This window comes from Ciconia boyciana, chromosome 12 (assembly GCF_034638445.1).
Source record: "Ciconia boyciana chromosome 12, ASM3463844v1, whole genome shotgun sequence".
In the NCBI taxonomy this organism is placed as follows: domain Eukaryota; kingdom Metazoa; phylum Chordata; class Aves; order Ciconiiformes; family Ciconiidae; genus Ciconia; species Ciconia boyciana.
In genome coordinates this window covers 8,490,534-8,505,518 of record NC_132945.1, presented here as the reverse complement: position 1 = coordinate 8,505,518, position 14,985 = coordinate 8,490,534, and the positions used below count along the sequence as shown (strand labels likewise).

General features: G+C 54.2%; 1 protein-coding gene across 1 annotated transcript; it reads left to right on the top strand.

The window, feature by feature from the left end:
* Positions 1-946: 946 nt before the first annotated feature.
* Positions 947-3,507, top strand: ZIC3 (Zic family member 3). Its single transcript, XM_072877086.1, has 3 exons — positions 947-2,003; positions 2,650-2,813; positions 3,325-3,507. Exons 1-3 carry the CDS (start codon positions 947-949, stop codon positions 3,505-3,507), a joined length of 1,404 nt encoding a protein of 467 aa, XP_072733187.1.
* Positions 3,508-14,985: the final 11,478 nt, after the last annotated feature.

Sequence of the window (14,985 nt, the reverse complement as noted above, 5' to 3'; positions counted from 1 at the left end):
TCGGCTCGGGGCCGTCCTGCCCTCGCCTTTAGTCAACAAAGGCGAAAGTAAAAAGAAATAGGAACATGGAATTAACATTAAGAATAAAGACGAACAGAGAAGCCACCCCCAAGGCGCCGGCTGGCGTTTTAACGGGTTTTTATTTCTGCAGCAGCGCGGCGGCTTTGCAGCGGCTTTACGCCTCCCCCCGCGCGGCCCCGGGCGAGCGTCCCGCGCGGCGTGGGGGGGCACGGCACGGCACGGCACGGCACGGCGGGACACGCGGGGGGGCGGGGGCAGCGGGGCAGCGCGCACGGCCACGCAGCGGGACACAGGGACACGCACCGTGCGTGCGCGGCCGCCCCGCCAGTACAGAGGCCGCGGGGCTCCGCGCCGCTCCCCGCCGCTCCGCTCCGCGCCGCTCCCCCCGTCCCGTCCCGTCCCGTCCCGTCCCGTCCGTCCCCCCCCGTTTTACCTGCGAGGCGCCCGCGCCCAATCAGCGCCCCCGGCGGCGCGGGGCGCGTGCCAATCAAGCGCGCCGCCGCCAATGGGACGGCGGGCGGCGGGTCAGGTGACGCGGCGGCCGGCGGCTCCCCATTGGCGCGGCGCGGCCTGGCCCCGGCGTTGGTTTATGTGCGAGGCGCGGGCGGGCGCCCCGTCAGTGCCCCGACGGCGCCGAGCGGGAGCGCGGCCGCGCTGCGCCTCGCCCTGCTGCGCCGCCCGGCCCGGCCCGGCCCGGCCCGGCGCGGGGGGCGGGCGCCTCTGGGGGCGGGCGGCTTTTTGGGGCCGGTTTGGTGTTGTTTTTGTGTCGGACGGGGGGTGCTCGCCTCGCTGCCCGCCCGCGGCCGGGGGCCGCGCCTGCCCGCGGCGGGGGGCGGGGGTGCGCTTTGGGGTGGTTTTGTACTTTTTTGGGGGCGGGCGGGAGGAGGGGGGGGCAGGCTGCCGCCGCGCCGACGGCCCCGCGCCCATGACGATGCTGCTGGACGGAGGGCCGCAGTTCCCGGCGCTGGGGGTGGGCGGCTTCGCGGCGCCCCGCCACCACGAGATGCCGGGCCGCGACGCCGCGGCCGCCGCCGCCGCCGCCGGCATGGGGCTGGGCCCCTTCGGGGACTCCTCGCACGCCGCCGCCGCCTTCAAGCTGAACGCGGCCCCGCACGACCTCGCCGCCGGGCAGAGCTCGGCGTTCACGCCGCAGGCGCCGGGCTACGCCAGCGCCCTGGGCCACCACCACCATCACCACCACCACGCCGGCCAGGTGCCCTCCTACGGCGGGGCCGCCGCCTTCAACTCCACCCGCGACTTTCTCTTTCGCAACCGCGGCTCCGGCATCGCGGACGCCGCCTCCGGCACGGCGCAGCACGGGCTTTTCGGCGGCTCCCCCGGCGCTTTGCACGGCCCCGGCGGCATCCCGGACACCCCGGGCTACCTGCTCTTCCCGGGGCTCCACGAGCAGAGCCCGAGCCACACGTCCCCCAACGGGCATGTGGACAACGGGCAGATGCACCTGGGGCTGCGCGGGGACCTCTTCGGGCGGCCGGATCCCTACCGGGCCGTCTCCAGCCCCCGCACGGACCCTTACGCCGGCGCCCAGTTCCACAACTACAACCACATGAACATGAATATGGGCATGAACGTGGCGGCCCACCACCACCACCACCACCACCACGGCCCCGGGGCTTTCTTTCGGTACATGCGCCAGCCCATCAAGCAAGAATTGTCCTGCAAGTGGCTCGACGAGAGCCAGCTCAGCCGGCCCAAGAAGAGCTGCGACAGGACTTTCAGCACCATGCACGAGCTGGTGACCCATGTCACCATGGAGCACGTCGGGGGGCCGGAGCAGAACAACCACATCTGCTACTGGGACGAGTGTCCGCGGGAAGGCAAGTCCTTCAAGGCGAAATACAAACTGGTCAACCACATTCGGGTGCACACGGGGGAGAAGCCCTTCCCCTGCCCCTTCCCGGGCTGCGGCAAGATCTTTGCCCGCTCCGAGAACCTCAAGATTCACAAGCGGACGCACACAGGTAAGGCCCGGGCCCCCCCGGGCACACGCCTCCCGCGGGGCTGCGCGGACGGGCCGGCGGCCGCGGGAGCGGGCGGGTGCGCGGCCCCGCCGCCGCTCTCGGGCCCCTGCGCGCCTCTGCGGAGGGAGCCGTGGACGTGCTAATGAAAGCTCATTTTCGGTGACTTCCGCTCCTCTTTATTTGATTTTCAGGCCTGCTCGGCGTCTCTCCTAATTAAATCAGCGATACTTTTGTCAAAGTGTATTTATTTGCAGCCCCGTCTCCCCTTCAGCCTCCGCCCGCGTGGAGGGAAGCGAGGGGGAAGGCAGGAAGCAAACGTATTTTGGCTTCTATCCTCGAGTACGACTCGTAAAACTGTCCGAGCCGCTGAATTTATCTCGGGTCTTCTCCCTCCCCGGGCTCGCCCAGCCGCCGTCCCCGCCCGACCACGGCGCGGGTCTGGCGGGAGGCGAGTTAAAAGTAACAAAGGCTGACCCGAATTTATCCGACACGTAACAAACCCTGCTGTCCATCTTCCCCTTCTCCGTTTTTTTGGGGTGCTTGCGTATCCCCAAGGTGGGGTGAGCGGGGCAGAGGCTGTCCTGGGAGGAGGCAGGCGGGGATGGAGAGGGGAACGGCCCTCCTTCATCCTCTCTGAATTTCACAGGTGAGAAGCCCTTCAAGTGCGAGTTTGAGGGCTGCGACAGGCGCTTCGCCAACAGCAGCGACAGGAAGAAACACATGCACGTCCACACCTCGGACAAGCCCTACATCTGCAAGGTGTGCGACAAATCCTACACCCACCCCAGCTCACTTAGGAAACACATGAAGGTAATCACCCCTGCGCCCCAGCCCTTTCCTCCCTGAGCAGGGATGCTCAGTCGCTGGCGTGCTCAGGGCTCGTTTCCCCGCGGCAGGGCAGAGCCGAGCGGTGCCTGCCGCAGAGCTCCAACGCTCCCGGCACGGCCCAGGCGGTCCCCGGTGTCTAGGCCGTGGCTGGAGCACAGCCCGGGGAAGTGGCGGAGTTTCTTTTTGTGCTCCCACCGCTGCAAACGCTGCCCGGTTTCCAGAGCGTGGCTGGCGGCTGGAGGGCTGTGCCAGTACAACCTGGCCTGTGGCTGCAGCCCCCCGCGCCGGGACGCTGCGGCGAAGTGGCCGGCAGCCGAGGCAGGCGTTTGCCGCTGGTGCTCGGGGTGGCCGGCGAGGCATGAACCGCCTGCTTGCCGGGCAGGGGCCGAGCGCTGGACCCCAGTGCCCCTCCTGCATGGGGGAGCATTCCAGCCCGGCTCAGCGGGGTGGCGGGGACCCCGAGCTCGCTCCCATCTCTGCCTCTTGGTTTTAGGTGCATGAATCCCAGGGGTCGGACTCTTCCCCTGCAGCCAGTTCGGGGTACGAGTCCTCCACCCCCCCTGCGGTGGGCTCCGCCGGCAGTAAGGACTCCACTAAAACGCCGCCGGCCGCCCTTCAGAGTAACCCCGGCCACAACCCTGGACTGCCCCCCAATTTTAATGAGTGGTATGTGTGAAGGCAGCTGCCGCCCAGCCAGAGACTGGACCAAATGTGTTGGGAACAAGGAAAAAAAAAAAGGACAAACCAAGCCAACTGCAGCTCGCTCCCACGGAAATGGAGTTTCCACACCGACGACCGCATAGGGCTACACCTAGTTAACTGCCAGGATCCGGAGGGGGGGGGGATGTCTTTTATTATTATATTATAATTATTACTATTTTTTGCAAGCCCAGACGCTGGACTAGCCATGTCCTTTTCTCAGGATTGGATTTGGGGTTTTTTTGTTGTCATTTTTTGCAGTCGCAGTCGTTTCTTTGATTTTTTTTTTTCCTCCCCGCACCAGTCCCTCTTCCTCCGATTCCCCACTTTTTTTATTTTTAATTTGTTCTGGTTTTCCTTCTTTCGGTGGGATGTTGACATGAGGATGAAAATTCTCCTTCGCCTTAGTGGTGATTGTTTAAACTTACAGTCTTAAACCGTGCCAAAGTCCTGTTATGTCTTGAACTTTCCTCTCTAGCTTCTTTCTCTGCTCTCCTCCTCTTTCTCCTCTCTCTCCAAGCATTACACTTGTGAATGTATTCTCGTCTGATGGGGTCGGTCAGTATTTTTCAGGATGAGGATGTGGTGTTTATTCTACCCAGATTGTGACGTTTAGTATAACAGTTGCCTTTTTGTAATAACTTTTTTTGTAAATACATATCCATGATGCCATATTTATCGTTCGTAATTTAATTATTGATACAAAGTGCCGGGAACTGAAGAATATTTATGGGGGAGAAAAAAATTGTTTTCTAACAAAAAAAAAAAAGCAAACAACAAAAAAAAATTCCAACTCTGTACAGCTTTTGGTTATAACTGCTTTAGCATTAAAAGTTTATTGTTTTGGAAAGAGCCGTTTTTGACCTCCTCCGGGGGACGGGGGCAGCCGCGGGCGCCGTCGCGGGCCGGGTTCGCCGCTGCCGCCGGGGCCGGGCCGCCGTTTTCGGGCTGGCGATGCCGGGTGAAGCCTCGTCTCGCCGCCGCTTTCCCTCCTGTCCCTTTGTCCCCGCCCTCCGCCGCCCCTCCGCTTCGCTTCCCCGCCGCCTTCCCGAGCGGACGGAGCCCGGGGCGCGGCGCCGCCGAGGGAGAGGAGCGCCGGGGGCAGCGGGACCGCCTCGACGGGGAGGCCCCGACGGTGAGTACCGGGCCGGGGCGGCGCGGCGCCCGGCGCCCCTTGCATGCATCGCGGGGCTGCGGGGCCCGGCGAGCCGCGCAGGACCGGCCCCGACGCCACCGGGCTGCTTCCCGGCGGGACCCCGCGGCGACTTCGCGGCGCGCCGGACTTTCTCCGTTATCGCCTGTTGGGTTTTTTTTTTTTTTTTGTCTTTATTCCTGACTAGGGTGCAGAAAAGCCTCCCCGTCCTCAGGAGAGAAAAGGGGTCGAGCAGAGAAATCTCACCCGAGTAACTTCTCCTCCGGCGCCGCCCAGGAGCCCCAAGCAGCCAGAGCGACGGTGAAAGCCGCCCCCCCCGCAAACCTCCGTGCCGCCGGCGGCCGGCAGACGCCCGTGGCCCCGGCGGGCCGGCCGGAGCTCCGGCGGGGATGCAGACGGCCTCCTGCCCCGGCGGAGCGCGGCCGGTGCTCCCCGCCAGCGCGGCCGGCCCGGGCGGCCGGCTCCGCAGCCGCATCCTCCCTCAGAGCGCAGGGACCTTACCGCGGGCTAACCCCAGCTCCGGGGGAGGCAGAGACCCGCACCACGGGCTCCGCACCTCCGCTGACCGGGAGAGACCCCAGACAGGCCTGTCTTGAACTTGACTTGGGGCACTGCGGGAGGACGGGGCGGTCCGTCCCCTCCAGCCTGCCGCAGGGTCCGCTCGGGCAAGCAACCCGCGAAACGTTGCATGCTTTAAAAATTAAACGAATCTACTCTCTTCTCCCTCCAAAAAAAACCCAGAAAAAGGTTTATCTGGCAGGGAAGGACGGGCGGAAGGTGGATCGCAGCCTCTGGGGCTGCACATCTGAAAAATAACATCCCCCAAGCCCGGCGCTGGCGGGTTTCCCGCTCCTCGCTGCCCGGCCTGGCCCCTTGAAATAGTTCCCTTCGAGGTACCCCGGCCAGACACGGATCTCCGCTTCTTTTATGCTGTGAAGCCTTTCTCTCGCTGTGCGCAGAGCCGATCCCGGGGGCTGGACGCGGAGCGCTGCTGGCCCAGGCCCTTCCCGGGGGGCGAGCGGGGCCGCCCCGCACCGCGGCGGGCGAGGAGGAGCGGAGCCGCCGGGGGCCGTCGGGTTTTCCTTGGACACCCACCTGGGTCGCGTCTGCGTCGCTCCGGACCGCGCCAGGCCTGGAAACGTGCCGGTAGGCTCGGCTTCGTTACTGCTTTGCTCGGAACCGGGGAGGCGCGGGGTGCGCAAGGCTCCGCGGGTGCGCAGGGCTGGGCGGCGGAGCCCCCCGGGACGGGTGCCGCGGGGCGTCTGCTGCTGTCGCTCCCCGAAACGCCGTCCCAGAGCGGGGGGCTCCGCTGTGGCCGGGGTGGTCCGGCGCCCTGTCCCGGGGGCGGCCGGCAGGATGCAGCATCTCCGGGCCCGGAGGAGCGGCCCCGCCTGGGGCTGGGTGCGGGGGGGCCTTCCTGGCCCCGCAGCGGCTCCGGGTGGTCTCCGGGGCCCTCGGGCCGTGCTGGCGTACCTGCCCTCCTGCCTGCCCCCACGGTTGCTTCCTTGGGCTGGCAGCACAACCCCAGCCACCTTTATAGCAAGGACTTAAAACCAGCATCCTGGATCCAGGGATTTGGCTTTCCCTGGGTAGCCAGGCGGTCCCCCACCCTGGGTCCATCCATCCAGGGCTAGCACCCAGTATGGGGAAGGGGGGAGCAACCCACTTTGTTGTTTGCACCCCACTGAGGTCAGGGGCCCCCCTCAGCCACTCTGCAGTGTCGTCGTCCCCCCCCGTCCCCCCCCGCCCCCCCAAAGTGGGGCATGGATGGGGAAGGGGCAGCTGGGGAGTGTGTGTGTGTATGGTTTGGAACGGAGGCGTGGGTTTGGGATGGGTGCAAAAAGGGCCAGGGACCTGTTTGGCTGTGAAATGTTTGCAAAGCACGGGGTTCAGCACCGACACGGTGAGGTGGGGCAGGAGGGCCGTGTCCCCCCAGCACGCACGCTGTGCTGGTGGGCACTGCTCTCCGTGCAGTGCCTCTGCCCACCGGCTGCTGCTGGCCCCGACCCCTCGGGGTGAAGGCCAGGGAGGAGCTGTCTCACCCTGCTGCCGAGTCCTCAGCTCTCATGGACAAATAAGAAGGGTTTTTCTGTAAAAAGAAGCAAAAAGGCTCTGTTCCTCGCCCTTGCCCGTTGCAGGGAGATGTGGAGAGTCCCAGAGCAGGAAAGACCCTGCCTTTTTCCCAGATTTCTTAGGCTGGTTTTGTGAGTTGGGGTGAGACAGCTCATGATTTTCAATGCCAGGGCCTGGCAGCAGGGACTTGCAGGCGTTCCCTCTGCTCACAGCTCGGGCGAAAGCGTTATAGAGCCAGCCGGGGCAGGACAGCGTTGGCAGAGCAGGTGCCATGTTAGCTCAGCTTTTAGCGTGTCATTAATAATGGATTTTGTGTCGCACCCCAGAAGAGTCCCAGGACTGTTCACAAAAAGGGGCCGTATTCTGCTGTCCTCTCCCAGACTGGCAGCTCCCTTGAAGTCGCTGTGCTTGCTTGTATGAGCGGGATTAGGTGGATTTGTCCCCAAATAAACAGAACTCAGGATCGTTTTCTAAAGGGGGTAATGTTGATTCATTGTGCTATAAAGAATCTAAGCAGAGGCAGGCGATGAGCTGGAGCCATTCCTTCTCTACCACGCTTTATGAGCCATGAATATTTTGATTCCTTTGGTGTCATTGTTTTTGCATATCTGTCTCTGTGTCTGGTGTAATCCTCTGAAAATGATATTTTTTTTTTCAAGCTTTGTGCGTGCCATTAGCAGCTAGTGGTTGCACACAGTGTGAAGGCAGAGTCCTGAAGGCATTTGATCAGGTTGTGTTCAAGTGTCTCAGCGCTACGGCACAAGGAATTAAGTTCCTATAGTAACTCTGTCGGTTGTAAAGCTCCGAAGCAGTGGATAGGGTGTAGTATGGTGTGTTTGCATTTTTTTTAAATATGATGTTCCCAGATTAAAAGCACCACACACTAACACCAGCTCTTTTAGCTGAGGCTAACTTTCAGGATTGTTTGATAAACCATCCCTGTTATTTATACTGTTAGTATGATCAAACTGTATGGAAAATATCTCTGCAGAGATGCACTCTTGTTTTGGAGAGGTAAAACTCTAGAGGAAGCCTTAAATTCTTTGCAGAAATCTAATTTTATTGTGGCGTGTGCAGAAGGAAACAATTTGTATCGTACTGACTAATCTGTGCATCCCCTGAACTAAGACATTTGGTTACCCTTGCTGTGCCATTTGTGTGGGTTAAAAATATAATCTACGTCTCCCAAGTGCCTACTCACCTGGACATAACTGCAGGCAGTAAAAATGCTTGTGTGAGAGCTTACACTGGTGAGTGAGAATGGCAAAGCAAGGACCTGCTCTGCCGACTTCAGAGGAGATGGTTTAGGATGGCATTACAGACATTCTGTTCTGTACTAGCTGTGGAAAAACCCTCTGCAGAAACCGGGGAAGGCAGTTGTCTAAGGAGGCACAGATATATTTTAATATTAAGATGCTAATTTTTATTCTCAGTAAAGAAGGTTGTGTGCTGCTTAGGTGTTCTTTTAGCTAACGGGTCGGTAATGTTTCTCCATTTCAAATGTTTGTGTGAAAAGAAACTTTAATAAAAAGGGCCTGGGAAAAAAAAAGAGTTTAGCTGAATGATTTTGTTTTGGCAACTTGTTCAATAGTGGCAGCTTTGAAATTGCCAAAGCTCGACTTTGAAATGGTTGAATGGGCGATACGTGAAGTTCCTTCTGAGGGAGACACAGCTCGCGTGTTGAGGGTTCATTCCTCCGCACGCTGGGCAAGGTAGCCTGACCTGGGACAGCTGGGAAACTCGGAGGAGAAAAGTCACCGGTGGTCCTGCCGGCTGGAAAGAGGCTGTGGAAGCTGGAGAGGCTTAACGGCCGAGGAGCGTAAAGGATATGTGCAGAAAGGGCTATTCCCATGGTTTTGTCCTTTTTCAGAGCGTCGTATAATCCTGGTTTGGGCCTGTGGTAGTCCCGTGGGGGCTTTTGGGCACTTGGCACGGCGGAGCAAGGGGCTGGGCAGAGATCCTGAAGCTTTTGAGGAGGCTGTGCCCTACCTGGCTTCCAGCGTCTCCGTCTTCAGTGTTTGGGCCGAAACTGGTCTGTGGGCAGGAAAAACGTGGAACGTTGGCAGGGTTTGGTATGGGGGGGAGGGTGTGGAAAAAGTGTTTTGCTGTGCAGCCAGTGCCGAGGGCTGTGCATGGGCAGGTGTGGGGTTGTCACTGCTCGCGTGCTTCAGAGGGAGCGGAGTGGGGTTTTGGAGCAGGAATGAGTGTTGTGCTTTATTCACAGGCTGGGACGTGGCTTTTAGCTGGCAGGGTCACAGCAGGGTAGAAAACGTCAGGATTTTGGTTTCTGCTAGCCATGGGCTTGCTACATTTGTATGCCACAGCAAATAACCACTTTGGAAAATATAGCTACAGCCAGAAAGGCTTGAGAGGTAGTGAATCAGCATATAGTATTTGCTTTAAATAAAATTACCTACTTATTTATCTCTTTAAATTTCTCCCAGTTTCACTAAGACATTATTCCAGTGCAAAATCTTGTGTTTGTATTTTGGTTTTGTGTTGGTTTTTTTTTAAGTATTTTTGCTGCTTTCTGTAGTTTACATAGCGTAATTCTTTTACTGTTTTGGGCAAGAAGATGACGTTGCTCTTTTTGTTCACTTTTTCCTTATTTTCATTTGTTTTGTGTTTATTTTTTTACGTGTGTTAGTAGAATGCAGTTGAATTCAGGGTTTCCACCACTTTACTATGTTCTTACTGAAAATAAACATTTCTTTTGTTTGCATTTAGTATCCTATTAAATCCATGGACTTGAGCTTCTCAGTAATTATTGATATCCTCAAGAAAAAAATAGAAATTGTGTTGAGATCGGTGAGAGAAACTCAGTCTTAACTATAGGAAGAGTCTGAATTTGGACTCAAATACTATCTTTAATTAAAAGAAAAAATCTCTGTGCAGCAGATTATGTGACTAAAGTTCCTCCGATGCATGCAGAGTTTGCAAGGACTGGACTCTGGCTGCTCACTAGTGCAAGGGCTCCTGGTGCTGAGGAAGGCAGATGTTCCTCAGAATACTCTTTTTCCCTGGAATAATTCTTTTTACTAGAAAGAAGATGCTGCAGGAACTTGCTGAAACTGTCAATCACAAATATTTAAAAATCAGGTTCCAGGCACCCCTGAAATGGACTTGCTTAATTTGACAAGATTTAGAAAGAAAAAGAAAGTGGATTTTTTTTTTTTGTTACTTTTTCTCCTGTTTTTTTCAGTGCTGTGAGCCTCACTGGCCATGTTTTATTTTGCCTTTTTTTTTTTTTTTGTGACAGCTGTAAGGCCAAAGGGGCATACCTGTGTTTTAAAGTGGAGCTCGAGTTTCCATGTAATTGCCTGATTCTGGAGCTTGACTTATATTTTTAAAAATGAGGCTATTGATAATATTGTAAGAATTGGCAACACTGCCGCAATAAAATATATATTTAATTTTTAATCTTGGCCTGCAGAAGTATTTTAAAATAATGCAGTAAGTGGAGTGATTTACTTCAATGACTTTGCACCAATCATTTTGTTTTTAAAATGAGATACCAATGTGATGTTGCAATCTGCTCCTTTTTTTCTGTTTCCTTTTCGTTCTTTGCTGATGTGGACGGGAAAGGCAGGGAAAGGACCAAAGGAGTTGAAACTGCACCTCGAAGATACTCCCTGTACCTTCGGGAGGATGCTGGGCTGAGATTAAAATAAAAACACTCTGTTGGTGCTCACTTTATGTTGCTGAGGACTTGATTTCAGAGGAGTTCCCTGACCCTTTCAAAAATCTCAGGTTGGAGGTGTTTAGAAAAAAAAAAGGAAAAGAAAATTTAAAAAAAAGACCTGCATAGCTATTAGTTCCTTTTTGAAATTACAAGCTGACGTGGGGCATTTTAAGAATTATGATTTGATAAAGAACTTACTGGGTCCTGCCTAGCTGCACGGCTGAGCTCTGCAAGCCTTGCCTTGCAGCTGTGGTTTCTCTGTACGTTTAATACCCCAGAATGGACTATGTAAGCTATATCATGACGTCTGTAATCAGAGGACAGAGAAGAATACAGTGGGCTCACATCTGGGTCTGCTAAGTATAATAGTCCCAATTTCAGGCTGTGGCCACTTGATCAGCTTTTTAGAAATTTATAACACAAACTCAAACAACTGCAGTATTACAGCAAAAGTCTTTGTTGTCATTTAATTTTCATCCAAGCCAGGGGAAAAAAAAAGTGCTCTAGAGAGAACAATAGTTTATATCAGCATCTTAGTTTTATCACACTTATATTTCTAGATTTCATTGTTTTGCCGTAGGTTAAGAAATAGTTTCTTTCCAGATTGACAGTAAATTGCAGTGAAAGAATTAAGCCAACATAAATGCCCCCTACAAAGTTTAAAATCACATACGCATCAGTGAAACATTAATGTCCTGAAAATATGTTTTCTTCTTTTCAGTAATTTTCTATTCTTAATCTCAGACAGTCTTTTACGTAAAAGCTAGTCGTCAGTGCCGCAGCGCGAGTAAATTGTGCCTGGCAGAGAAGCTGACGCGAGGAAGGGGCATTGGAGAAATACTGCATTTCATAAACACAATCACTAGAGCATTAGGAGAGCAAACATGTGGTTTTATGAACATAGTTATAAATATTTAAACATGCAAAATGAAAATGTTACTAAATGTCTGGTTTTCATTATCTTTCGATGAACATTTTCATTCTTGGAAGCATTGCTAGCTGTCTGCAGAAAATGATCACCACCCCTCTCCCCAGAATGAATGATGCATAATGCGAAAACGTGTTAAAATGCACAGTTGTTTGTAATATCTTCTACCAAAGTGGAAGACATTCTACCAAATTTGGTATTCTACTGAATCGCAAAGTATTCTTGCCCAACAAACAGGGAACCATCCTGCTTCTGTCAGCAACTTGCTTGCTAGATGTTATGAAAAATCTAAGGACGGTTTGGAAAATATAAGATGTCACTCAGCGTGCTTGGAGTTGTGTCCTGCCATCCTTTCTCCGGCAAAATTCCTACAGAAGTCAACGAAAGATGCGGCTGCTGATTTTGTCATTATTAACATATTATTTTGAAGTGTCAACAAGTGTTGAAGCGTTCAGTGTGCCTCCGTGGAAGGGTTGGGAGGCTGCAGTAGGAAGTTTGGGGTGGGAAGCCTGGGGTCTGCCCCTTGGCCGGGCTCTCGTCGTGGGTGTGAGGCTGCGCCTTTAAATAGGACGGCAGCGGGCAGCGGCGGATACGGGTTGTGCAATTTAGCTTGCGTGAGTGGAGGCCTGTGAGAAAGCAGAGGCCACGCTGTGCATCACTGTTCATAATAAGGCAGGTGTCTGATTCCTCGGATCCAGCGTAGTCAGCCGTCTCTCTTGGCTTCGGTTCTCCCCCATCAGTGCATCCCCACAACGCTCTGACTGTGCCGCGTATGTCACGAAAGAAGATGCCAAATGATTTATTTATTTTTTTTTAATGCACCAGGAAACCCATTTTATATTAGTCACATATTTAATCTTGACTGTCGTGAGTTTCTGCCGCGCTCGGTAGAGGCACGGCATCCCGTGCGCAGGCACATAGGCATGCACGCGTGTGCTGTTTACTATTCCTCCTGCAGTTGCTCCCACCAATAAATCTGCACTTGCTGTAGCCAGGGTGGAAATCTTTAAGACAAAGGACTTGAATGGGCAGTTTTTTATTGCTGTGATAGAGTAGAAGGCCCCAAGCTGGGGGCTGGTGCATGCATGAATGCTGCCCCCCTGGGCTTGGTACAGTCTCCTGCTAGCACTGTACCAGTACCAGGGACTGTGAAAGGGAGAGGGCCCCAAGGCTGGTATTTCCCCATTTCGATTCTTGCTCCTGTGACTGCAGCAAATCCCAAAGAAATGACGGCTGAGAAGTAAACTTGGAGAAGAGCGTGGAAGGGCAGGCTGTCGGGTAAAGCAGGGGATGCTTGGGAGGGCAGCACAAAAACGTGGGAATGAGGAAAGGAGGAACAAAAGAGATGTGGGTTGGCGAAGGAGGAATAGGAGAGTGAAAGGAGGCCAGGCTGGTGCAGCAGCGAGGAGCTGCTCCTTTTCCCTGTGTGTGAATACACCCAGCTGAGCCTTTTGCATTTGCAGGCTGTTCAGGCAGAGCCCCCACAAAAGTGTGTGAGTCTCTGGAGACGTGCACAGGATTTGCCCTGTGGGAAGCAGCGTGCGGTGCTTGGGGTGAGGTACCCTCCACGCTACACAAGTTTTGGCTCCCACGATAAAGCTGTGCGTGGCTATTGGCCGGGTGCAGTGCGTGGGCATCGTCGGCGCTGGTCCCATGCCGGGGCTGTGGGACGTGGCTGGTGACGGAGCCCGTTGGCAATCCAGGCCTGAGCTGCCAGGGGGAAGGAGCGGGCTGGCTTCCTGCAGGCAGCTTTGTGCCCACCACGCTCGGGAGCCTCGGGGAACTGTTGTTGCCCTCCTGCTCCCCCACGCTCCCCTCCATTCTTGGAGGCCACAGCCCGCGTTCTGCTGCGGCGGAGGGACCGGGGCTGGTTTCTCAGCAGCAGGCGCGATGGTGCTGCTCTCTATCCGCTTACGTCAATGCAGACCTTTCCACGGACTCCAGTCTGGGTTGGATCAAGCCTTGCATGATTGTGGCCCTTGTGCATTTCAAAACTGTGTTAATCTATATCTGGATCCCAATGGGGGCACTCGGGATGAGCCGAGCTCAAACAATCCTTGGCAGGAGGGACAGACTGGAGTTGGCAAGGATTTTTGTCCCATTATTGGTTACTCGGAGGAAGGAATGTACGCACCATTTTAATATATGACAACTTGAGGTCTGTCATCTTCAGCGTATTAGAAAAGCCTCATTTTTAACAAATCCCAGAGTGTTTACTAGGCATCGCGCTGCAGCTGGATTGAGGCTGCATGCTGGTCGTGGGCAGAGGCATGGGGCCTTCTCTCCGTCTCGTTAGGCACTGAGCGAGTTCTCCCGCGGCCAGGTCGGCCCCGTGGGTGCCAGTGGGAGACCCCAAGGCTGCTCACCTCTCGCTCCCACTCTGTCTCCGTCGGCAGGGGAGATGGAAATCTCAGGGTAGAAAAAAGCTGTAGCAGTGCAGCTCATAGAGCAAACCGCAGTGAAAGCTTCTCCTGACTAGTTAAATCTACCTGCATGTTCTCAGCAAGTTTAGCTAGGGGTTATTTACCAAGCTCAGAGGAGACTTGCCTCTCTGCAGTAAAATCTTCAAAATACGTCCCAAAGACCCCGAGAGAGATTTTATACTCTCTCGGTAAGTTTGCTATTTCCTCAAGTGAAAAATCCAGATGGGTGCTTCTGTTGAAAATTGGCTTGTATTAAGTCACCCTTTCTGCTTTCTCGCTCTGGGTTTCTAAAGTATGAAAATTCAACCTTGTAAAGAATTTTCAACAAGATTATTTAGGCCTATTGTATCAAGACCAAGAAATTCTGCCCAGGTAACCTAGAAATGGTTAGGAAGGATGGAGGAAATGTGTTTGGGGTTTTTTTTTTGCTTTGTTTTGTAGGGGGGAAGAATTTTGAAAATATTTTTACCAAGCATTATTTGTATTTTTATCAATCAACAAACCACCTGAGTACTTAGCAAACTGTTCCCTTCAAGAACATCCCCATAAAGAGAAAGCTGAATAATCAGCACAAGGAATAGGTGTCAGACAGAAGACTGTGTTTCTGGGTAATCTAATGCCATTTTAATATCTTGCTTTTAATGCAGCTCAGAGCACGGTTTGATGGACAAGGCAGTGATGCTCACGAGCCTGAGTTCAGTTGTTAGGGGTATGTCAGAAATTATTTTTCAGAGACAACTGTAGTTGGAGCGTCAGCTCCCATTAAGTATATTAGGGCCTCTGAGGTTCAGTGCTAGCACACCATATTTTGTAGCCTTTGGTTTGCTTCTGTGGTGACAAAACCAGAAGGTCTTTGGTTAACTTCTGACCATTGACATATTAAATGAAGATGCGCATTTGAGCAACATCAGTGATTTCAATTGACTCATCAATTGCCATTGCATACCAGTCCTCATGTTTCGCTTTGGTAACAAGCTGATCTGCCACATCTGATGCCAGCAATTCAGTCCTTCAAACAAATGACATGTTTGATAAAGAAATCTTTTTAAATTCATTATGCACTTTGGCTTTTGTCTTTCCTTTTAATACAGCATCAGTTGCAGCCGGGATACATTCCTTGATCGTTTCTGAGTCTGCAATTATTTTTATGCCTGCCCAGTGTCCCGGAGATGTGAAACGAAGCTGCCATGCTATGC

Bases quoted from the DNA above. Each gene is read 5' to 3' on its own strand.
- ZIC3 (XM_072877086.1), top strand. From the start codon at position 947: ATGACGATGCTGCTGGACGGAGGGCCGCAGTTCCCGGCGCTGGGGGTG. The intron at 2,004-2,649 runs GTAAGGCCCGGG...TGAATTTCACAG, and splicing joins TCACAAGCGGACGCACACAG to GTGAGAAGCCCTTCAAGTGC. The intron at 2,814-3,324 runs GTAATCACCCCT...TCTTGGTTTTAG, and splicing joins CACTTAGGAAACACATGAAG to GTGCATGAATCCCAGGGGTC.